This window comes from Cynocephalus volans, chromosome 1 (genome assembly GCF_027409185.1).
Source record: "Cynocephalus volans isolate mCynVol1 chromosome 1, mCynVol1.pri, whole genome shotgun sequence".
Taxonomy (NCBI): Eukaryota; Metazoa; Chordata; class Mammalia; order Dermoptera; family Cynocephalidae; genus Cynocephalus; species Cynocephalus volans.
The window spans coordinates 44,018,201-44,042,168 of record NC_084460.1 but is presented as its reverse complement, the minus strand read 5'-3'; the positions used below and the strand labels follow the sequence as shown (position 1 = coordinate 44,042,168).

Here is a 23,968-nt window from a genome sequence, read left to right as displayed (position 1 = left end):
CAAACAAGCTCCCCAAGGCCTCTTTTTATAAGGGCACTAATCCCACTCACAAGGTGTTATTAGTCCGTTTGTGTTGCTATAACAGAAATACCTGAGACTGGGTAATTTATAAAGAACAGAGGTTTATTTGGCTTACGATTCTGGGACAGCTGCATCTGACATGGGCCTCAGGCTGCTTCTACTCATGGCAGAAAGTGGCAGGCAGCTGGCAGGTACAAGCAGGTCACATGGCAAGAGGAAGCAAGAGAGAGGAGGTGCCAGGGTCCTATAAACAACCAGCTCTTGTGGGAACTAACAGAGCAAGAACTCACTCATGCCCCTCACCCCCAGGGAGAGCATTAATCCATTCATGAGGGATCCACCCCCATGACTCAATCAGTTTCCAACACTGCCACATTTGGGATCAAATTTCCATGAGTTCTGGGAGGACAATACATCCAAACTCCATCACAAGGGTACCACCATTTTCTTAATTGGAACTTCTGTTGGTGACTCTTAGGTACAGCCTGAATAAATAGCTTTGAACACACCCTTTAGTGTCCAGGGTTTGTGCTACAGGGTAACTATTATAATTTTTAAGCTGGGGAAGGGGGATGTCTGTGTACTCCCTGGAATTATATATGACATGAACTACGAAAAAGTTTTCCCAAGGGGTAACCTCACAGCTTTCAGGTAATTCTCAAATTCTCAAATTTCTGACCTGTGATTCAGAAAAGGATGATAACCACCACTCTACAGGGTAAAAGCTGGTTTCTGCAATGAGGTGCTAATTTATGGTGTCGGGGCTCCTTTTGTCCTCTTTCAGCTTCCATTTCTCCAGCAGCACTTCCACAGTATAGCAGTAAGAGTCAGGGCATGGGCTCAAGTAGACACTGGCTTCAAAAATCTGGATTCCCAGGTATGTAACTCTGGAAAGTCAGGCTTTCCAAGCCTCTTTATCAGCAAAATGGAGATCATAGGGGTGCAGTGAGTTGAATTAGTCACTGCTCAGCACACAGAATGTCAAGCACGTGGTTGGTGCTCAATGATAGCTTTTACTTCTAGGACATCAACAGAAGACAACTTCTAGCGAGAATTTCCTAACTCCACACCTAGCTCCACAACAAACATGAAGACTATGCATTCCAAGAGTATGGGGCAGTGCCAAGCTAGTAGACAGCGGGTAGACTTTGCCATTGAGGGAAGAGATAGATATACCATTAGATTGGTTTCTTCCCTCCTCCCAAAAAATACTTCTTCCCTTTGGTATATTCATTATATGAAAGCTAACCAGCAAGAAAGGAAGACTGGCTGATTATTGACGGAAATACTTAAGATATAGCTACATTCTACAACTGCCGCCAACTTTTTTTTTTTTTTTTTAATGCACAAATGACACAGACTTTCCGAGAAATTTTTTACAAATGCAGAAAAGACACACCAAGGCAGGATGACTTCCCACAGGGAAGGAAGTTAAGGGCTGCCCCATGAACTTCTCCAGGTTGCCACAGCTACTTCCTCCTCTTGTATCTATTAAGAAAATAAGCAGAGTTAAGAACAGAAAGAGGAATGAGAAGTTCCTTTACCATGAAAGGTTTCTTCTCCAATACCAAACACTAATAACCTCTGGCCTTCCAAAACTACAAACATCACCTGGATTTAGATTTAAAGTTTCCTCCTCGTCTCTGGTGGGGCAAGCCCAACTTTTTCCTTTCTTCAAAGGAAGGGCTGTGAGAGACAAGATGAGATGTTGAAACAGGCAAGCTGCTGGACAGATGGGCACTGCTGCAGCCCCCTCCCCCCGCCCCCCCAAGCTCCCACAGAAGCAACCACATCCCTGGGAGTCATCATTTTCAGGCCTAGGTTCTAAGCTTCTACGTGTGCCCACCTAATAATATGTTTCTGGAAGTCAGGGCCCAGCTTTATTTTTATTTTATTTTTGACAGCTGGCCAGTACTGGGATCTGAACCCATGACCTCGGTGTTACAAAGCTACACTTTAACCAACTGAACTAACCGGCCAGCCAGGGCCCAGCTTTAAAACAAGGTTGGAAGAGGTCCTTCCTTCTCCTGTATATAATAAAACTACTTTGGGAAGCTTTCTCTGTTCCCACCCCAGCCCTGGGCTGGGGAATGTGGGGCAGGACAACACATTCCCAAGAGCAAGGCAGGATTCTTTGAGGTTCTACAGGACTGACCCTGACACTCTATTTCTGAACCCCAAAACGTGCCATTTCACCTCCAACATTAGAGGACTTTACGCTGTAAAAGAGCAGCAGGACCTTAACACCTCCCTCCTCCTGTTCTCACCCTGGGATCCACAGATAGGCAGGCAGGGGATGGGGTGGGGGGGCAGACAGGTGCCCTTGAACTTATGTATTATAAAGCTGATGGATACGTGAGAATTAGGAGTGGGAAAGGAAGGAGAGATTCATAGCTTCCATCAAAACACCAAGGGCTCCATGACGACTTAAAACCTTACCCAGCTCGATACTGTTTCAGGGCCTTCTTGCTCGTGTTGGTGAGTTCTTCATCAAATACAGATTTCTTCCCCTGCTTTTGCTTCTTGGCTGTGCACAGAGAGAATGGGTTAGAATAGTCCTCTTTGACCCAAACTCCTAAATCCCCTTAAGCTCAAGGTAATGATTCCAAGTTCAGTAGATGCTCCGGCACACAAAGACTTTACTTCATTCTACCCTCACCAGCTTCTCTACAACGCAGTTGGTAAGGACTTAGGCTCCTGAGTCAGAAAGGCCAGAGCTGGAATCCTAGCTCTCCCCACCAACCACTGGGTCACTCCATCCATCGGAGCCAATGAAGGGACAGCTGTACACATTGGTACATACTAATTACTGAAAAAATGTGGACTATTCTCATCATCACTCAAATTTTCTCCCTGACCATAAATAAGCCCAGATTTCAGGAGAACCCTCCTGCAAGCTCCTAGGGGCTCCCCATCCACCTACCAGGGCCTCTCGCTGGTTCCTCCTCAGGCATTGCTCGGGCTCGCTTGGCTCTGCGATTCCTCTTGGCCAGTCGCTCAGCAAACATCTGCGCCTTGAGGATTTCGAACTGAGACCTTTCCTCCGCCTAGAGAGAAGAGGGAGGTGAGAGTGCGGAAAAAACCAGGCCACTCTGACCCACCCCCAAATGCCAAAGGGAGGAGACTCACCGTCATCTCCCCCTTTTTCTTGGCATCCTTCATGAACTTCTTCCTTTTCTTCTTTCCTCTTAAGGCCAAGTCAAATTCCTGCAGAGCCTTGGCAACTGGGATGAGAAAGGAGCATGAGATTACAGGGACGATTTTACAGCTTTTTTTAAACTTACAATAAGAAGGGCACATATTTTAAATTGGTACATAACAGCATAAAGTGGAAAGCAGCAATCACTTCGTCTTCTGGTGACTACCTCCATCTCACTAAACACGCTTATTCAACTAGTCTTGATTAATCCATTTAAGACATTCATTATCCATCAACCTCTTGTCATGAAAACTGAGGATTTAGTTTACTTATACTACCCCCACACCTTCCCACCAATATGAGGGTAGTTCAAAAAGCTCATGGAAAAATAAAAGATAATATAATTTTCCCATGAACTTTCTGAAGAACCCTCATATAGTTATAGCTCTACTTGCTTAATGGTATAAGGGCATACGTACAAGGTTATTTACTACATTGCTTGTTATAATGGCAACAGATTGGAAACAACTGTAAAGTCCCTCAGCAAGGGACTAGTTAACAAATTATGACCTACCCAAATAATGGAAGATCATGCAGCCATTAAAAAAAAAAATAAAGCAGCTATACATGTGCCTATATAAAGTGATCTCCAAACTACAAAATTAAGTGAAAAAAGCAATGTAGAGAACAATGTGAATTCATTAGTGTTTTGATTTCTTCTCTTTTAAAAGGGAAGAGGAAAAATGAATATATAGCTTTTTAAAAAAATTTTTTATTGTGGTAAAATATATATAACATAAAATGCCATTTTACCCATTCCTAAGTGTACAGTGGCATTGATTATATTCATGATGTTGCACAATTGTCACCATCTGTTTCCAAAACTCCTAACAGGAAAGGCCACACATTATCATCATCCCAAACACAAGCTCTGTAACCACTAAACAGTAACTGCCCCTCCCCCCCTCCCCAGCCCTAGGTCATGTCTGGATTATTTCACTCAGCATAGTGTTTTCAAAGTTCCTCCTTACAGCTTCAAAGAACACTGGCATCCAAGTACCCACTTGAGTCCGTTTTCAGTTCTTTGTGGGATATACCTAGGAGTGGATCTGCTGGGTCCTATGGTAGTCCTATGCTTAGCTTTTTGAGAAACCCTGCCTTACTTTTTTCCTTCTTCCTCTCTTCTTTGGTCTGGAACCAGCTCCTCTCAGGCTCTTGGTCCCGTGCCTCCTTCCCCTTCTCCAGGAGCCGCTTTGCTGTGTTGATCTGAGGGGACAGCAAAAGACTGCCTGCTGTGATACCTGTATCTGCCAATAACTGACACGGCAGCTGCAGGAAGCCACTGCCTGCAAACGCCCGGGGCTCTGATGCCACACGAATGTTTCTGAAGGGCAGAACTGCAGGACGTGCCACTTGCGGACTGAGAGACCCTCCTCACTGCCTCACCTGCGCTTCCGACTGCTGCATCTCCTTTTCCTCTGCCTCTAGCTGCAGAACGGCATACACGTCTTTCTCCATTTTCTCAATTTTGTCCCGGAATTTGAGGATAACGTCTTGAGAGGAGAGAATAAAAAGGATTTACAAATAAGGGTGAACATTAATACTATGAAAATAAGGTAGCTGATGAAAATAATGTAGCTGTGTATTTACTGACATAGAAAATTGTGTTTTTTAATGTGTCACTTCTCTACTTAGCAACCGCAGCCTTTGGGGGCAAAGGCTTCCTGCTGCTGCTGGAATCACTTCCAAACTCCAAAGAGTAGCCCCTGCCTACCTCTCCATTCTATGTCTCCCTGGCTCACATGCCCTGGACCCCAGACCTGCCTTCTCTTTTACTCACACACCAACCTCATTCCCGCCTCAGAGCCTTTACCTTTGTTCTCTCGGCTGGGCACACACTGGCCCAGATCACTCATGGCCACCTCAATCTTACCATCCAGGACTTGGCTCAAATACCAGCTGATCACAGGCCTTTCCTGAACAGCTTTTCTAAAGTAGGCACCTCTCCTGTCATTCTTGATCATATCTACTATTAGTTTATTTACTGTCCCTTTCCCATCAGAATTGTTAGCTGTTTCGCTCCCTGCTGTATACCCAGCACCTAGAACAGAATAAATAACACCAGGCACACAGCAGCTCTCAATAACTGATTCAACAATTTGCTGACTGAATGAAAATGAAAAAAAAAAAAAAAGAGAGAGAGAGACATCTATGAATGGAAAAAAGGTCTGAAAGGATATGTACCTAAATGCTAACTATGCTGAGCTCTTTGACATAGAACTGCATTGTTATGCACTTTATTTACCAATTTCCATCAATGAATACCTATTATTTTTGTAACTTAAAGAAAATAATTTTAGGCTGGCTGGTTAGCTCAGTTGGATAGAGCACAGCCTTATAACACCAAGGTCACAGGTTTGGATCCCTGTACTAGCCAGTTGTAAAAAATAATAATAATAATTTTATCAGATCCCTGTTCCAGCCAGCCTCAAAAAAAAAAAAAAAAAAAAAAAAAATTTAGAGGATGTACTATATATGATCCTTACAGATTAGATATCCAAAAAGAATGAGTGCTGATCTCTTCCACACCTTTTGCCCCCCACCAACAGGAAGTGGGCAGAGGTTAGTGAGAAGAGACCTTTTCTTCCCAATTTCCCATAGGAAAATACCTATGAGTGGGGCACTGCCTTTACAATTCTACCATTATCCCTTTTACACACAGGAAAACTGAAGCTCAGTGAGGGGAGGTGAGACCTGCCCAGGGTCACTCACTAAGGAAATGGTAGAGCTGGGATTCAAATCTGGCTCCTGACTGCAAGACCCCTGCTCTCAGCCATCACACTCTGCCCCTGCCCTGCTCACCAGAACCATCCTGCACTGCTACAGCAGTGACTCCTCACCTTGGGGGAGTATCCGAGCCTTCACAGGGGCCTTGGCGGCCTTCACAATCTCCTTCAGCATCTTCCGCTCCTCTTCTCCCACCAGAGAGACCGAGCGCCCAGCCCTGCCGGCACGCGCTGTTCGCCCCACCCGGTGGACGTAATGCTTGATAGTATTGGGCATCGTGAAGTTGATTACCTGGAAGGTCAAAACTGAGCATTGTTCAGACTGGGTTGGGCTGTGAGGAGGCAAAAACAATCCCACCACAAGTTCAAGAAAGATAAGGCCTGCTCACCGTTTTGACACCCTCAATGTCAAGACCACGGGCTGCCACATCTGTGGCCACGAGGATGTCAATCTGTTCATCCTTAAAGCGCCTAAAAATAGTTACAAACAGAGATGTTCATCCAGAAACTACCCCAATAATGCTCCACAGGAGCCTGAACATAGCAGTTCATTAAAGTCACCACAAATCCTTTTGGAGTCAAGCAGCAAGTTACAGATTATCAGAGTAGGGACAGATTCTAAATGCCAGCCCATCCGATATGTGCAACAACCCATTATGTAGAGTAAATATAGTTTTGTGTATACTATCTTAATTCCTATACATATTAAAGTTTGGAAACCACTGAGCTAGACTACAGGACAGAGCATAGGTTAATGTGTTCAAATCAGCCTTTCTTTAACGAACACCTCTCAGCATCCTCTAATGAACAGGGACAGGTGGAGACCTCCAACCTATCAGCTTTACTCAATTCTGTGAGAATTTAACAAGAAATCACAAGGAAAAGCACGCAGCACAGCATCTGGCAAAGTAGATGCTCAAGAAATGGCTGCTGGCTTTGATTCCAACTCTTGTTCAATCAGATGCAGGTATGTCCACTACTCTGGGAAAGCTGCAGAGAACAGACCACGTGCCATCTTTCTAAGTCAGAGGTCCCTGCTGCAGCCACACTTAAGAGACCGGGTCCTGGGGATGAGCATCCTGGGTCCTAGGAGTGATCTTCCATGAGACTATAACGTCAGAGTTCTAAGTGCACCTAAGACATGACCTTACGGTGGTTAGATTAAGATTTTTAAAGCGGGAATTGTGTTGTGTCCCCTGCTATTGCTCTAATATATCCTTTTAGGTCCTATTTTTCCTCTATCTGACCTGCCCAAGAAGGGTGGGTGGGAGCCTGAGCCCCACTCGCACGTTACCGGAGGGCCTCCAGCCGCTGCATCTGCGACAGGTTGCCGTGCAGCTCGCCCACCTGCAGCCCCATGAGCCCCAGGAGGATGTGCATGCGGTGCGCCTGTTTCTTGGTCTGGGTGAACAGCATCACGTGGTCAGTGAAGGTTCTCGTCAACAGAGCTGGCAGGAAGGAAAGAGTGAACTGGAAGCCATTTCGAGGCTCTTACTCAACCTGTGCCCCTCCTCACCTGTGAAGCATGTCTGTGTGCCTGGCACTGGGGGAGACTGGCACCATCCCTGCCCTGTGGAGCTCACATTCCAGGGCAGAGACAGAGAAGCCAATTCACGAGGGTAACAAATGTCACGACAGAGAGTGAACAGAGGATAGGGGAGGCAGTTTTAGGGCTGGCCTCTCTGAAGAGGTGACATTAGGTTGAATGACAAGGCAGATCATCCATGAGAAGATTCGGGGAAGAATCCAGGCAAAAGAAAGAACAAACGTAAAGGCCACAAGCAGGTGAGTGTGGCTGGAACCATGAGCAAGCCTCCACGGCTGAGGACACAGGGCAGGCAAGGGCCAGGTCCTGTAGGACTCACTAGGGAGTCTTGACTTCTGGCATGAGATAATGGGAGCCACACAAGGTGTCAAATAAGGAAGAAACAAGAGCGAGTGTTCTTTTATAAGCAATCATCTTAATGACCTGCAGCATGGGGAATGAGTGACAAAGGGCCCAGCAGAAGCAGGAAGAGCAAGTGAGAGGCTGTGGCAATACTCCAGGCAGCAGACAGCAGCAGTCTCACTAGTGGACCAGGGTGGCAGTTGGTGCAAAGTGGTTGGGAGTTCAGTGCGACATAAAGAGGACTAAGTGGCAGGAGAGAGGTGAGGCGATAAAGAAAAGGGAGGAAGGTCAGATGGAAAAGTTATGCGACAGATGATGGCAGGGCCGCATGCTGAGCTAGGGAGGCCTGGAGGGAGGAGGCACACTTCAGTGTGGACACCCATGAGCCCAAGGGAGTCAACCACCCCTCTGCCCAGTCCTGCTTAGGCTTCCACCTGCCACGATGGCTTCCCGGTCTCCTTCCCGATTGGGCCGGATCCGTATGAATTCCTGCCGCAAGAAGGGAGCCACGTCCGTGTTGCTGTTCACAAATATGCGGACGGGATTCTTCAAGGAGACAGAAGCCAGGTCTTTCACCTACCAAGCACAGAACTGGGTTTGCTCAGCTCTCTGTGAGGAGATGGGGAAGGAGGTGGCAGTGCTCCCCCTGGGCAACCCCCTTTGAGCCTGGCCAGGATCCTCTGCATGGCCCCTTCCAAGGACAGGCACCATGGAGAAGCCCCTCAGCCCACCTCGTCCGTCATGGTGGCCGAGAAGAGCATCGTCTGGCGGTGGTGGGAACACATTCGAATGATCTCCTTCATCTGCTCCTCAAAGTACTCGTCCAGCATCCTGGCGAGCAGGGAGAGGAAGCATATGGCAGAAATGGGTGAGTGCTCTTCCGTCACAGTGAGGCCAGGGAAGAGCACACAGGCCAATGTTTTGTTGTCAGCAGTTGTATTGAGGATTGATTGATTGATTGATTGATTATGATTATTATTGTCATTTTACCCATTCACCAAGATTCACTAGGAATGATTATTTTACCACATTTGCCCTTCCTTTTTTGCTCGCTGAACTATTTGCAAGTCAGGTGCAGATGTCATTACACTTTACCCCCAAATATGTCAGCCCACATCTCCGAAGGACAGCGACCTTCTCCTACATAACCACAATGTCATCATCACACCCAAGACATTTAAGTGTTTGAATAATGTCTAAAGTATAGCCCACATTCCAATGTCCTCCAATATCCCCAAATGTCATTTTGTAGCTTTTATTTTAGTCCAAGAATGCAAGTTCCTGAGTTGCAATTGGCTGTCATGTCTCTTGTCTCTCTTAATCTAGAACAGTCTCCTTGCCCCTTTTTACACTCTAAATTTGTCTAAGTGCTTCCTGGTGACTGGATTCAGATAAATCATTGCTGGCACAACGCTGTTAGGTTTGGCTGTACCCTATGCTCTCGCTCCAGCAGGAGACACTGATGGTCAGTCTCTTCCAGAACCACTGATGTAAGTTTGGGCACCTGGTTATGGTGGTATCTGCCAGATTTCTCCACTGTAAAGGAAACTTTTTCTCTTTGAAGATAATAATAATCTGTGAGATTACTTTGACTCCAATTTTTACAACTGACCCAATCCTTTCCAGCATCTCTCCCCTAGCACAGGCTCCAGTCTAGGATCTGGGATTGCCCTGAGCTGTCCCATTGTCTTAGTCTCCATAATCTGAAATGCTTCCTCAGCCTTTCTTGGTCTTTTGAGACATTTTTGAAGAATACAGTTTCCCTGCCCTTTAAAACATAAATCAGATCATGTCCCCTTGGTTTACAATGATCTCCTTTACTTCTAGGCCTCTGGAATGGTTCAATTGCTCTGGGGGAGTCAGTCAAGCGGTTATTAAACAAATACTTATTGAGCACCTGCTAGAGATTAGACATGCCTCTGGGCACGGGGAATACAGCAACATCCCCTTCATGAATGTTGCATTCTAGGGGGAAAGGAGGGACACGTATACTATGAGAACACTCAAGTGATAATGCAGTAGGTCAGAGAGTCACAGGACCTCACAGAACAGAAGCAGGAAGGGAGGAGCGAGGCAGGGCAGGAACCATCACAGAGTTGTCAGCACAGGCCCCTCCAATGAAGTGGCAACTGCACCAGAAACCGGAAGGAGTAAAGGAGGGTGTTCCCAGCTGAGGGACAGCAAGTGCAGAAGCCCCAAGTGGGGTGTGCTATGCGGTGTGAACATGAGAGCAGGCGCTAAGAATTCCGGCCTGAACAGCAGAAGGACAGAGTTGCCAGCCACTGAGACAGGGAGGAGATGGGGAGGACCACATGAGATCAGAAGCTTCAAAAGTAAACCTTAGCAGGCTCTGGAGTGATTGTGACCTCTCCCCCCTGCCCCACTTCCATCATCAAGTCCAGTTCATTGAGAGTTCATTCACAGAGAAAAGAGGTGCATATGGGACCTCTTTGGGATAGGACCCATATGAGAGAAAGGAAGAGAGAGAGGGAGAAAAGAGTAGGACTGAGGGAGGGCAGGAGGGAGGAAGTCTCCATCCAAGTCACAGAGGCTGCTGGAGCCTCACTGAGCACTGACACTTTCCCACCTCACTTCTTGGATCCTCAGCACCAGGAGGTGGGTACTATTCTTATCCCCTATTTACAAATAAGAAAAGGTTTTACTTTGAGAACCTAAATAACATCTCCAAATTTTAGTTGGGAAGTGGCAGAGCCCACATTTGACCTAACTTACCTCTTGACCATCACATTACAAAAAAGAGAAAGAAGGCAAGCACGAAAATCCGGGCCATGGATGGACAGACGCCCAAGTGTGGGCAGCTGAAGTAGTATCACACACCAGTGGTGAAGGCCGAGAGCCACGTAGAATAATAATGCTGGGTGGCAGGTCCACATCCGGGGGTAAGGCCCTTGGGACCCCAAGTGCCCGGGGCCCTCCATTTGAGGTGTACCTGTCAGCCTCATCAAGTATGAGCACTTCAATGCTGTTCAGGTGGAAGGAAGGGCAGTTGTGGAGGTGATCAATGAGCCGACCTGGGGTGGCAATGAGGATGTCAGGCGCTGCCCGAAGAACTGCTTCCTGAGACTTCACATCCAGGCCACCTGAAAAGAGGACAACCCCACCAGGTGGACGATTTAGTCACTCACCCTTGATTATTCAGTCATTCACTACTGACTGAACACCTGTCACCTGCCAGGTCTCATCCCAAATGCAGAGGAAACAGCAGAGAACAAGACTGATGAAGGCCCTGCCCACATGGCTTTTACAATACATTGGGAGAGAGACTATTTCATTACAGTTGTGCTAAGTGCAAAAGTCAAAAAAGGTGATGACACAAAGGCACTTCAGAATAGAATGACTGAAAAATCCAAGGACTGAGAGAAGCAGCTATGAAAATTGATGGTGTCTGTACCTGAGGACAAAAAATCACCTGTGACTTCCAATTGCATAAGGAGAGTAAAAGGCAGGTTAGCTAACACTATCATATACCCATCAGAAAAAATTCTGCCCAAAATAATGTTTGATTCATTACTTGCACTAAGCAGGAATTATATCCTAAACTTGTTCAATAGCAAGAAAATTGTTTTCAAAGTCTCAATCAAATCTTCCCCTCTCCCTACTATCTACTATGAAAATGTCATCCCATTTTTAAGGGGATTCAATCAACATATAAAGGCCTTTCTTGGCACCCATCATCCACAAACAGTGGGACACATCCATCGTCTGCCATGTCAAGGTCTCTCAGGAGCTGGCAGTCCCCAGCCAGAAACTCACCCACAGCCAGGCAGGTGGTGATATTGCAGAACTGGGCCAGCTGCTTGGTGACAGAGTGTACCTGGATGCCCAGCTCTCGGGTAGGGACCAGCACCAGCACGCGGGTCACTGGAGCCTGGCGGGGTTTGTAGATCAGCCGCTCCAGGACGGGCAGGGCAAAAGCAGCAGTTTTACCTAGGGGGAAGGAAGGGCAGAGGAAAAGCAATGAGAAGAGGTCCAATTCCTTCCAGGTTCAGGTTTTCACCTGAGCACAGAAAACCTACGTTTCTGGTGACATGAAGCAACTTATTTTTCCCAGAACTTTTTTTCTGATTTCAAACCACATGGTCAATGTAAAAATATCTGGGAAAAACAAAAAAAAAGCGTGACAACAGTAAAAATCATCCATGATTCAGCCAACCTGAGATAAACATTATTAACACAATGGTATCTATATTACCAATTTTTTTTTTTTTAAGACATGGAGGAATTTTATTTTTTTATTTTATTTATTTATTTATTTTTGTCATTTTTTCGTGACCGGCACTCAGCCAGTGAGTGCACCGGTCATTCCTATATAGGATCCGAACCCGCGGCGGGAGCGTCGCCGCGCTCCCAGCGCAGCACTCTACCGAGTGCGCCACAGGCTCGGCCCACCAATTTTTTTTATGAACAGAAATATTAAAAAACTTTTAATGTGATAACACTACAGATTCTGTTTTGTAACTTCTCTTTTTTTAAAAATTTATATTCATTTTTGTGGGATACAGTGTGTTGTTTCAATACATGCATATACTGCACAATGATTCACTTAAGGAAAATAGCATAGTTTTGTAACCATTAGTACACCACTTGTAACTTCTCTTTTCAAAAATTTAAGAGTAGGCTGGTTAGCTCAGTAGAGCATCGTGCTGATAACAGCAAGGTCCAGGGTTCAATCCTTGTACTAGCTAGCTGCCAAAACCAAAAGAAAACAAAACAAAACAAAAACCTTAAGACTATATATTCCTTCCCCTCCCCTTTTTTCTGGTGCTGGTCAGTTTGGGGATTTGAACACTTGACCTTGGTGTTATAACACCACGCTCTAACCAACTGAGCTATTTCCCCCTTTTTAAAGTACTCTTTACTTTTTCTAAATGGTTGCACAATATTCTAGTACATGACTATTTCTACTATATAATTAACTGATTCCTATGGTTAGACATTTAGGCTGTTTTTCACTAATATACAAAGTAGTAACAGACATCCCTTTTATAAAATCTTTCCTCCTAGGAAGGGCCTATTATGGCAGGGCCAGGAAGCCTTGGTTGGTCACAGAGATACCCTGAGAAGGTTAAATGAAGATGATCTTCACCAGACCCTTTGAAACCTGTGACCCATTACTAGACTGGATCTCCTCTCATGCACTGTTTATTTAAAGAAAATAATAAATCCTTTATTAGATTGAATATGCTCTGCACTCTGGTTAACACTGGTATCAATGCCATCTGGTATTAATGCCAGTTTCCTGATTTTGATATGGTCCTACAGTTATGTGGAATGTCACCACTGGGTGAATTAGAGACTATACACTATTTTTGAAACTTCCTATTGATCTATGATCATTTCAAAATAAAAACATTAAAAATAAAAAGATCCTTTATCCTCTGAATTGCATTAGTATATCTTTCTTGTGTTATTTGTTATATTTAAACATTTAAAATATATCACCATGTGATCACATGTGTACATGCATATATAAAAACTCATCAAGCTGTACACTTAGGATTTGTGGGCTTTACTGTATATAAGTTAAACTTCATTTAAAAAGCAATAAATAGGGTTGGCCGGTTAGCTCAGTTATTTAGAGTGTGGTGTTGACATCACCGAGGTCAAGGGTTTGGATCCCCATATCGGCCAACCACCAAAAAAAATAAAAGCAATAAATACAAATTAACAAAAATAAAATCCACCACAACACACATACAAAAGAGTGCTCTGCCAGCTCTGCCATTGCACTATGTTCTCAGAGAAAGACATCCAAGACATGCCATTAAATAAAAAAAGCCTTACATGGGACCATGTACTTTTTGCCACCTTTTGTACAAAAGGAGGGGGATATCTATGTGTTTATTTGCATTTGTATAGAAAAGTATTTTAACTGCATTTGCAAAAACTCTGGAGGATACCAAAGACACTGACAGAAGTGACTGGGGTGAGGAGGTGGAAATTGGGCAGATGGGAGAGGTTTTTTTACTGTACAACTTTCAAACTGTAGTTCCTGAAGTCCTGGTTTTGTCACTTTCTCAAAATATGGATGTGAGTTAGGCCTTCTTGACCTCTGAAAAGCCCTGCTTACATCTTCTTCATTTCTTTAGCATAAATTAGTATAAATACAATAACTAAATAATTCTTATTAACACTTTTAAGAGTTAGGCTATGTCCTGCCAAACTGCCTCCAAACAGATGAACCATTTAACTTCTTGCCAGCAGCATGTAAATGAGCAAAGTGTGGCAATCCTTGGTCTTCCACAGAAATGGAAAGAGGCAGAGGCCCAACAAAATATTTATTTATTTTTTGGCAGCTGGCTGGTACGGGGATCCGAACCCTTGACCTTAGTGTTATCAGCATTACGCTCTAACTAACCGAGCAACCAGCCAGCCTGACACATTGTTTTTAGAATGCAGCGTGGCACACACTGGCTACGTGGCTTAGGAGAAGGGACTAAGTACTTCAAAGAGTGACCCAGGTGGTGCTGACCACACACACTGCTGTCATTTGTCACTTGTGACTTGAGGAGACAGAGCTGAGGATCTTTCACCCATCCCGTTCAGGTTCACGTGAAAGCCAATTCCTGGACTCTGCAGGAACAGGCCAAGTCATCTGATGGTATGTTCCTTTGAGCTATGTATTTGCAGTAGACAGCATTGTCGTTTTGCCTTCTTCACAGCATTTTAAAGACTAGACTGTTCAATCTGTCCCTCCCCCAACAACTTGCAGCTGTAGGGAGCCAGGACAGAGAGGCCTGGTTTCCCCTGTTCCCTCCTGCTCAGATCTCCCAGCCTATGGGATTGGGAGTCAGGCTGTGCTGACTCCTCCTCAGTCTTTCTCCCCAAGAGAGGACCTTCCCTATCTCCCTAGTTCCCTCCAGCTACAGCCACAGGGAACCAGGGCAGAAACAGACTAATTCTATAAAATGCTGCCATGAAGACAAAATGGAATCTGGTCAACTTAAAGTTACCCCAAGTCTTCAAGAGCCATTAAAACCACAAATCCAATATGAATTTCTGTAAACTTTTTAAACAGTTCCAAAAACCAAGCATATTTAGTAAACTGGCCTTTTGGTAAGTCAACCTAGAGCCTAGTTCTGGGTTAATCATTCTTCCACCCACCCAAGTCTCTATCCTTTTTACCTGTCCCAGTGGCTGCACAGGCACAGATGTCCTTCCCCAACAGTCCCACAGGTATGCACGCCTTCTGGATTGGGGTGGGCTGCTTGAAGCCCATGGCTGTAATGGCCTGAAGAGAAAACACAGGGTTAGATGGGGCAGGGGGCAGGAGTCTCAGCACGAAACAAACAGGGCAGGTTTCCAGACATGTGGTGACTGCATCAATTCTTCCCCATCAATCATTCCATATTTATCCAGTGTCTACTATCGGGGTCTTCAAAAAGTTCATGTGTTGGGAAAATAGAATAGTTTGGTCAGGGCCCTCACCTCGGATCCAGTTGGGTGTGGTTCAGCATCCTTTGTAAGCAAACTGTGTGTGTGTGTGTGGTTAGTGCGCATGTGCGCCACTGTATCTTTTTGGGTTTGTTGCTATTCTTGTGTTCTTCAGAGAGAGAAAGAGAAGAGAGAAGAGAGAGAGAGGTAGAGAGGAGGGAGAGAGAGAGAGAGAGAGAGAGAGAGAGAAAGAGAGAGAGAAAGAAGAGAGTTTTAGTGAAGCAGGCAGGCATCAGCCTCGGGCATCCACCCTACACGGCCATGCTTTCCAAACTATGGCTCCAGGGACCTTTTTGGCTGGTTACCTAGCTCACAGACCTGTGTGAAGGGGTCTGGTGACCCAGCCTGGCATGTGAAGGGTTTGTGGCTCAGTCTGTGAACAGGCTTGAGGGGCCTGTGGGCTCCAGACCCAGCCTTAGCTCGACAATCAGCCCAGTTGGTGCAGGAAGTAAAGAGCCCAACAACTAGCATGGTCATGTAGCTAGACAATTGGCGCTGTGAGGATTCCAGACCTTAGCCTTGGCCCATATCATGGAAAGATTTGTATTACCTTTTAATTCTATTTTTCCATGAACTTTTTGAAGTACCCTCATATGTGTGAGGCACTGTTCTAGCTGAGGATACAGCAGTAAACAAAAGAAATGAAAACCCTGCCCTCAGGAATCTTACAATCTGATAGAAAGAAACAGACCAAAAGACAAACACATGTCATATGTAGAAAAACACAGCAGTCAAGGGGGCTGGGGAAGGGGGGTGTTGCAATTCACAGGGGGCTGACAGGGAAAGTCTCATTGAGCAAGGAATACTGGATTGAAGACCGAAGGAGATGAGGGAGCACCCCTGGAGATTTCTGGAAGAGGCTTCCAGACAGAGGGAAAAGAAGGTGCAAAGGACCTGAGGAAGAGGATGCAGGATCTGTTTGAGGGCAAGGCCAGGGTGGCCAGGGCAGCATGAGTGCTAGAGACGCCACCACAGGGGACCAGAGGGGCAGAGCCTTGTATGTCAATGTAAGGACTTCAGTTTTTATCCCAAGTGAAACTGGGAGCCACTGGAGGGCTTGGAGAAGAGAAGGGACATGATGGAACTTATTGTGTAAGAGGGTTCTCTGGCAGCCATGTGGACAACAGAGTTGAGGGAGGCTGAGAGGGAAGCAGGGCTCCAGTCAGGGGCTACTGAAATAATCCCATGGTTGCCAAAAGAAGTCACTACCTTCAACAGAGGGCGGGAAAGGTTCATGTCCTGGAATGAGAGGTTTTCATCATACTGAGATGCATCTTCAAAAAATCCTCCTGCTTCCTACACCAGAAAATCAAAAAAGAATGAGAATTTAGCCAAAAGGGCCCAAGAAAACCAAATGACCTTAAAATCCCTTCAGGTGGCCAAATGAGCTGTGCACTGGCTTCTAAGTCCATGCTCACCTGTCCTCTCTTCTTCTTCTTCTTCTTCTCCTTTACCTTGAGTGTATCTGTGGAGAAAATACAGCCGATCACCGTGATACATGAGGTGCTCAGTTTTCCTGCACTTGGGTTTCAGCACATGCCTCTGGATTTCCAGCTACACCCTGAGGTCTCAGACCCCCTCCTCTGAGCTCTCCCCTGGCGGAAAGTAACTGTTGCCAGTTAGACCTATTTTTAGCACCAACGGGAAAATGAAACAGCATGACTGGCTTATGCAATCCAGTGGCTAGGCATGCTCAATAGAGAGCACAGAACATTCTGGGGCATACGACTGGGAGCCACCCCCTTAACTGAATATTCACTAGGTAGAAAAACTATAAAAGCTGTATCCCGGCCAAAGGCAGGGCTGTTGCTGCTCATTTTCCTAGTGGCGTCAGCACTTCACTGGCTGAGGTGTGTGTACTTTACTTTGTATCTAACTTACTTTCAGGAAGCAGCTGCTCACTCTCTTGAGCCAGCCTGCACTTTGTACTGAACTTTAAGTATGTTTTTCTTGCTTTTGTGTTAGACTCGATGCCTGTACTGAACTTACTTTTGTGTTAAACTTGGTGTGGGCTCTGCTCAGTCTCTGGAGCATGCTGTACTCTCTCTCCATGGAACCTGTATTTCTTATATACTTTATTAAACTTGTTCTCACTTTCTACTGTGACTCTACCCTTGAATTCTTTCCTGTGGTGGGTGAAGTCAAGAACCCTGTAAGAGGACTGGGTGGGTTAAAGCTGACTGGTCCCCCCAATCCTGGACCCTACCTCTGACATCAAACGTGGCTTCTGTTTACTGGGTACCTGTGATCTTCCAGATACTGTCCTAAGCTCTTTTGTGAACATCACACATCAACCATGATGTGAACCTACGCATTGACCTATGAGAAAGCTGCTGTCATCAGCCTCAGTTCACAGATGACAACACTAGGTGACAGTGTGGTGAATAACTGCCAAAGGTCAGACAGCAAGAAACCCTGCAAGTCTGGTCCAGAGACCAGGCTCTCATTCTCTATTTTATATTATGATGCTTTAGCCCACATTTCTGCAAGAAAGAGTTACTGAGCACCCACTACATCTGATATAAATAAGATCACAAATAAGTTTGAGTCAGAGGTGCCTGGCAGCAGTGCGGGGCTGGAGATAGGGAAAGAGTAAACTTCCTGCAAAGTACAAAAACCTGAACAAAATCCTAAAGGAAAAGAGCACCAAAAAGAAAGGAGTTCAGTTAGAGCGTGGTACTGATAACACCAAGGTCCAGGGTTCGATCCTTGTAACAGCCAGACACCAAAAAAAAAAAGAGTTCAACAAAGCAGGGAGGAAATCTCAAATACTAACTGTGCAGAAGAGTGGAGGAATTCCTACAAAGTTAAGGTGGATGCTTCTGACACCTCCACTGTGACGTCTACCTGCTTTGGTGAGGATGGTCTCATCAGCCGATGAGTAGTCGGTCTCCGATTCTTCATCTTCTGAGCCTTCCTTATCTTTCCCTTCAAGGTCTTCCTGCTCCTGCGGTTTAGAGCCTTCCTCTCCTTCTTTCTCCTTCTCCAAGTTCCCAGACTTGGCTTCTTTATCCTAAAAAAAAAACAATTACAATTAAAATTAAGCAAGGATGACCTTACACTTCAGGAATTTCAGGACATAAGAAGAGCAATATTAAGTGTTGCAGTCTGGACAGAACACTGTGTGGGTTCTTAGTGAATATTAACAGTAAGCACCGGCACTAGCCACACCCCAATTTGGGCTTAGAGAAATTGTGGGGTCATGCTGTGGGGAAAGCTTTGGTAACTACTATGAGAAGGAACTGCTTTTCTTTCTCACCTCCATTTTCCTTTTCTTTCAAACTTTCGTTAACTACTATGAAAAGGAACTGCTTTTCTTTCTCACCTCCGTTTTCCTTTTCTTTCGAACTTTCTCAATCTTCTCATCTAATGTAGTGGCTGCCCTCTGCAGATAAAAATAAAAAGATAAAAAAGAAATATACACATAGGAAAGAGACCAAGTAAGGTTTCTCTGAAGATCAGCTCTCAAATGTTAATATAGAAAAGGCTTCTCTGTCCTTGGACAGACTAATCAATCTGGAGATTATTCACATAAAAAATAAAACATATTAAATAAATAGTCTATTTGTGAAAAAACTTTAAAATACCAGGAACCAGTACAAACATCCACATTTTAGAAGATCTTACTGTTTAGAACAATATATAATTACCTAGAGATGCAAGAGTTATATCTAAATGCTATTTGGAAAAAAATCCCTTCCCCTTGCCAATCAGATATAATTTAGCCTATTAATTAAAATGTTGAAATCTGAGCAAATTCAGGTAATGCTGGACATTGCTAAAGCTTCAGAAAGGGTAAACAAATGGCAGACCACCTTTACACATACTCAAAGCACCTTGAACTGCTATGGCACTTACCACAAATGCAATTAACTATGTAATTATTTGTCTAATTATTTTCTACCCTGCTGGACTATAAGCTCCATAAGACCAAGTCCTTAATTACATATGCCCGGACCTGGCAAGAAATATAATATTTGTTAAATGATCCTGGAATGAATCTTCAACAAAACATGGAACAGGAGAACACTTCATAATTAATTTGAAAAAGAAAATTTCTTTGGATTCTCTGACAAAAAAAAGAAAAATACACACACATACATTATAAAAAATCCTCTCAAGAATACTTTGAAAAGGCCATGCTGGTTTATTTCAATCACTAAGCACCACTGAGTCTGTAGTAAACTGTTCTGAGCAGGCAATATTTCTCTTTGAAGCACATGAAATGGAAAATAACTCTGATGCATTTCCTAGCCTGTTAACCAGCTTCACAGAAATGCATGGTGTCTTGGCAAACAAGCAGATAACAATGACGTTTATGGCAACTTTGGCTGTGCTGTGTGGGAATCAGGGACCTTGAACAGTTATGCCATGTGAGACCGCCTAGCAAAGTGACAGATAGCAGTATTTGTGGGGCAGAGTCTAGCTATCAAAAACACCAAGGTTGCCTGCTAGATTGTTCTTTGTTACAAACTGATGTAACGTTTTCTTTGTAATATTCAAAACAAATAGTAGATATCTAAAAAAGGTCCATTTTAACATGCTATGTAGATTTTTTAAGACAAGCAATTTAGGTAATGTTTGGTGTTCTAAACCATTAGTCCATTATCATCAGATTCCCTCTAAGACTTTTTTTCTTTCACTTTTTTAGTGTCTATAAATCAAGGTCTCTCTTAATACGTGCACTCAAGTTAGTCTGAGTTCACCATCCCCTCCTCCAGGAAAAGCTGTCTAGGATGTTTAATAATGAAGGAAATAAAGCTATTTCTGATACTTCTAAATGTCACATCTGTAGATCAATGAATGTGTTTGTAACTAAAGTCTGCAATAAATCCACTTTGCAGCAGTTTACACTTTATTTGGTGTTAAGACTGTGGGTTATTTGTGACCCTCTCACCCCACCCCATCAAAACTCCACCATATTTTCAAAGGAATTCCAGTATCTTCTGGGTATAAGCAGATGATAAAAGACAGTGAGGTCACAGTTAACCCCCAAAGCCCACTGTCCAACCTGTCAGTCTCACCTTCTTCTTGAGCTGGCTCATGACTTCAGCCAGGGCCCAGCTGCCATCATACATCCCCTCCTTCTCACTGAAAACGAAGTCAGGGTTGAAATCGGCACTGCGGTTCTTCTGCAAGGCTTTCTGCCTTCTGCCCAGCACAATGGGCCCCTAGGAAGACGGAGAGGCAGGGTGACCATGGAGCTGAGATGAAAGAACAGTAGAAAAGGAAAAAGGAAATGAGGGTGCCCAGTAAGAGAAGAGAAATATAAAAGGGACAGATTACAAGAAGAGACTGACCAATCGACATTTTTCATGGGAAATTTTAACACACCACTCTCAGTAACTGACAGATCAAGCAGACCAAAATGAGCAAGTCTGTAGAAAATCTGAACAACACAATTAACAAGCTTCATTTCAATGAACATATAGAGAACACCACACCTACCATTAGAGAATGCATGTGGAATCTAAAAAAGCTGAGCTTGTAGAAACAGAGAGTAGAATGCTGATTGCCAGGGTCTGGGTTTGGAAAAATTGGGGAAATGCTGGTTAAAGAGTACAAACTTTCAGTTATAAAATGAACAAGGGTAGATGTTCAAGAATTTTGAAAAATAGGGGACTAGCTGGTTAGCTCAGCTGGTTAGAGCATAGCCTTGTAACATCAAGGTCAAGGGTTCAGGTCCCATACTGGCCAGCACCTCCCCAAAAAAAGAATTTTGGAAAAAAAAAAAAAAAAAGAATAAATCCTGGGGATCTAATGGTGACTACAGTAATAACAATGTATTGCATACTTGAAATCTGCAAAGAGAGATCTTAAATGTTCTTACCACAAAACAAAACAAAATGGTAACTAGGTGAGGTGATAGATGTTTTAACTAACTTGATCGTAGTAATCATTTCACAACATAGACATATATCAAATCATCATGTTGTGTACCTTAAATTTATAAAATTGTATTTGTCAATCATATCTCATTAAAGCTGGGGGAAAAAAGAAAAAGAAATAGCTATTGAGTATCTAATATACACGAGGCACTACACTAGGTACTGGGGAAAAAGAATCAAGACACAGTCCCTACTCTCAATCTCAATGAGCTGAAAAAGGAATGACTAATAAATAATCACCATTTCTTGAGGGCAATTACTGAGTATACTATTCTTATTATGTATCATATATGTATATAAGTATATGTGTGTGTATACATATGCACATATATATGTCTCTTATTTAACCCTATGAGGTACTACCATTATCTCCACTTTACTGAGGCGAATGCGAGACACAGGTTAAGTATCTTACCCACGATCACCACCCAGTAAGTGGCAGAAGTGAGATTCAAACCCAGACACTTAAGTTCCTGGATCCAAGCTCTTAACCACTATTCTAAAACGCCTCTCAGCAGACAGATAACAGGAAACTTCAATACTATATAAGTGGTCCCATAGAGAGACAAGAAGGCATTTAATTGTTTGGGGTGGGGAGCAGGTGTCAGGAAAGTCTTCCAGAATGTATGACATGTAAGCCATAGATGACTAGGGGCTTCTGGACAAAGCAGAGGGAAGAGTGTTTCAGGCAGAGGAACAGGAGGAGGAAAGCCTCTGAGTAAAGAAAGAACAAAGACCACACAGGTTTCTAAGAATTGAAGTGAGTCTGACCGGAGTGTTGGTCATGAAGGGGAGAGTTGTGAGAGATGAAAGACATGAAGATGGAAAGGACCAGATTGTGCAGGACCTTGAAAGCCACATGGAAACAGGATGGAGGATTTAAGCAAGGGAGAGCTCTAATGTGATTGTATTATGAAAAGGTCACTCTACTGCTAAGTGAAGAATACATGAGAAGGGAACAAGAGAAAAAGATGGGGATGAGGTTAATGTTTGGACTGTAGGTGTCCACGTGTGAGATGGCAGTGGTCTAGACTAGGGTGAAAACAGTGTGGATGGAGAGAGTCGGGGAGAAGCTTAATAGAGATTCATGAGCTAGCTTGCAGAGCACTGGAGGGGGTGAGGAGTTAGAATGTGTCAAGAATGACTCCAAGGTTGCTGGCTTGAGATGAGAACAGAAAGAGAGAATGAGGGAGCCCATGAGTTCAGCTTTGGAAGAGGTGAATTTGTAGAGGCCATGGAACATCCAAATGGAAGTGTTTGGTAAGCAGATTAGAATGCAGAGGGGGAAACATCTGGGCTGAATCTTTGAAGGATAAGCACCTTCTTCATGACACCGATCTTTTTTTAATTGCCATACTGCTTAATGCCTGTAACCCTCCAACTCCAACACAAGCTTTAGGAGAGTGGGGCGCATCTTGTTCGCTGCTACGTCCCCAACGCTTAACACTAGGTCTAGCACACGTTAAGAATTCAATAAATACTGGCTCGATGAACAAATCAATGGATGGGTAACCATGGCTCCTTGAGCAGGAACCAGGACTAACTTCGCCTCTGCATCTCTCATATGCAGGGCCTGGATTAAATATCAGTTCAATGAATGGATAATGAGTTCTGCAAAGTGACACAGAATGATGCGGCCAAGGCACAGAGGTGGGGAAAAGCTAGTGGCGAGCAGACTGAGGAAGATCTTGGGGTCCCGTGAGACCCTTCCTGGGAAACCTCCCAGCTTGGCAGGAGGATGCCGAGGATTCGGGGTCAGGGGCCTGAGGAATCGCGGAGAAGGGAAGCAGTCAAGGAAACCCGACGCACCGGAGCCGTGGCCCTGCCCGCGGCCGTGCCCCCACCCCCGACCGACTCATACCTCCTCTTCCTCGTCTCCGGAGTCAGACTCGGGCTCCACCGGCACCTCGTCATCTTCGCCTATGGTCCCGATTAAACCCAGCTCGGCCAGCATGGTGTTGCAGCAGCCACTTCCGGAAGCGAGCGCGGGGCGCAGTCAGGCCGCGACTTTCCTCTAACCTCCTTGTCGCCACTGCGCATGTGCGGTGCATCACTTCCGTTTGCGGCGCCGGACCACACTCTCGCTCCAAAACTCTTCGAGTACGCATGCGGCAACCTGGGGCGAGGCTTATGTGACGACATCGAGGGGGCGGGGCTTTGTTTTAGATAAACAAATTCAGTTGTCCAGGTTCTCAGAAAGCAATGGGAATCTTTGAGAAGCGTGTGACAGGTCTTTGTGGAAATCTTACTCTTAAACTCAGCTCATGATTACCTCCTCTAGGCAACATTCCCTAAACATCACCTCCTGTGTGAAGTCTCCCTGGACTATCAGTCTTCCTTCATAGCTGTTCGCTCCTTCCATATCAACACTCCCACTTGCAAGAGAGTTGTGGTTGTACTACAAAAGTAGGTTCAGTTGTTTTTTGTCTCTTCTTTGTGCAATTTTTTTCCATTTTTAAGTGTACAATTCAGAGGCATTAATTATACTCACGGTGTTGTTCAACCATCACCGCTGTTTCCCAAATGGTTTCATCCCCCTAAACACAGACTTTGTAACCGTTAAACAATTACTCCCCCATTCCACTCTCCCCCCAGTCCTTGGTAACCTCTAGTCTACTTTCTGTCTCTATGAATTGGCCTATTCTAGATATTTCATATAAGTGGAATTATACAGTATTTGTCTGTTTGTGTCTGGCTTACTTCACTTAGTATAATGTTTTCAAGGTTCATCCATGTTGTAGCATATATTAGAACTTCATTATGGCTGAATAATGTATTGTATGTACATACC

The 23,968-nt window shown here is 44.5% G+C and overlaps 1 protein-coding gene across 1 annotated transcript; it reads right to left on the bottom strand.

The window, feature by feature from the left end:
- Positions 1-102: 102 nt before the first annotated feature.
- On the bottom strand, positions 103-23,191 carry DDX27 (DEAD-box helicase 27). The gene is made up of 21 exons (XM_063106169.1): positions 23,039-23,191; positions 20,314-20,460; positions 18,615-18,674; positions 18,137-18,302; positions 16,708-16,754; positions 16,499-16,585; positions 14,981-15,086; positions 11,609-11,782; positions 10,785-10,935; positions 8,566-8,665; positions 8,269-8,410; positions 7,241-7,394; positions 6,336-6,417; positions 6,061-6,238; positions 4,607-4,713; positions 4,324-4,426; positions 3,151-3,245; positions 2,945-3,068; positions 2,461-2,548; positions 1,633-1,707; positions 103-1,509 (listed from the first exon to the last, which is right to left on the bottom strand). The coding sequence occupies exons 1-21, from the start codon at positions 23,129-23,131 to the stop codon at positions 1,491-1,493; spliced, it is 2,298 nt and encodes a 765-aa protein (XP_062962239.1). The 5' UTR covers positions 23,132-23,191; the 3' UTR covers positions 103-1,490.
- Between the last annotated feature and the right edge of the window lie 777 nt (positions 23,192-23,968).

Bases quoted from the DNA above. Each gene is read 5' to 3' on its own strand.
- DDX27 (XM_063106169.1), bottom strand. From the start codon at position 23,131: ATGCTGGCCGAGCTGGGTTTAATCGGGACCATAGGCGAAGATGACGAG. The intron at 6,239-6,335 runs GTGAGCAGGCCT...TTGACCTTCCAG, and splicing joins ACATTGAGGGTGTCAAAACG to GTAATCAACTTCACGATGCC. The intron at 4,714-6,060 runs GTGAGGAGTCAC...TCTCCTCTCAAG, and splicing joins GGCTCGGATACTCCCCCAAG to ACGTTATCCTCAAATTCCGG.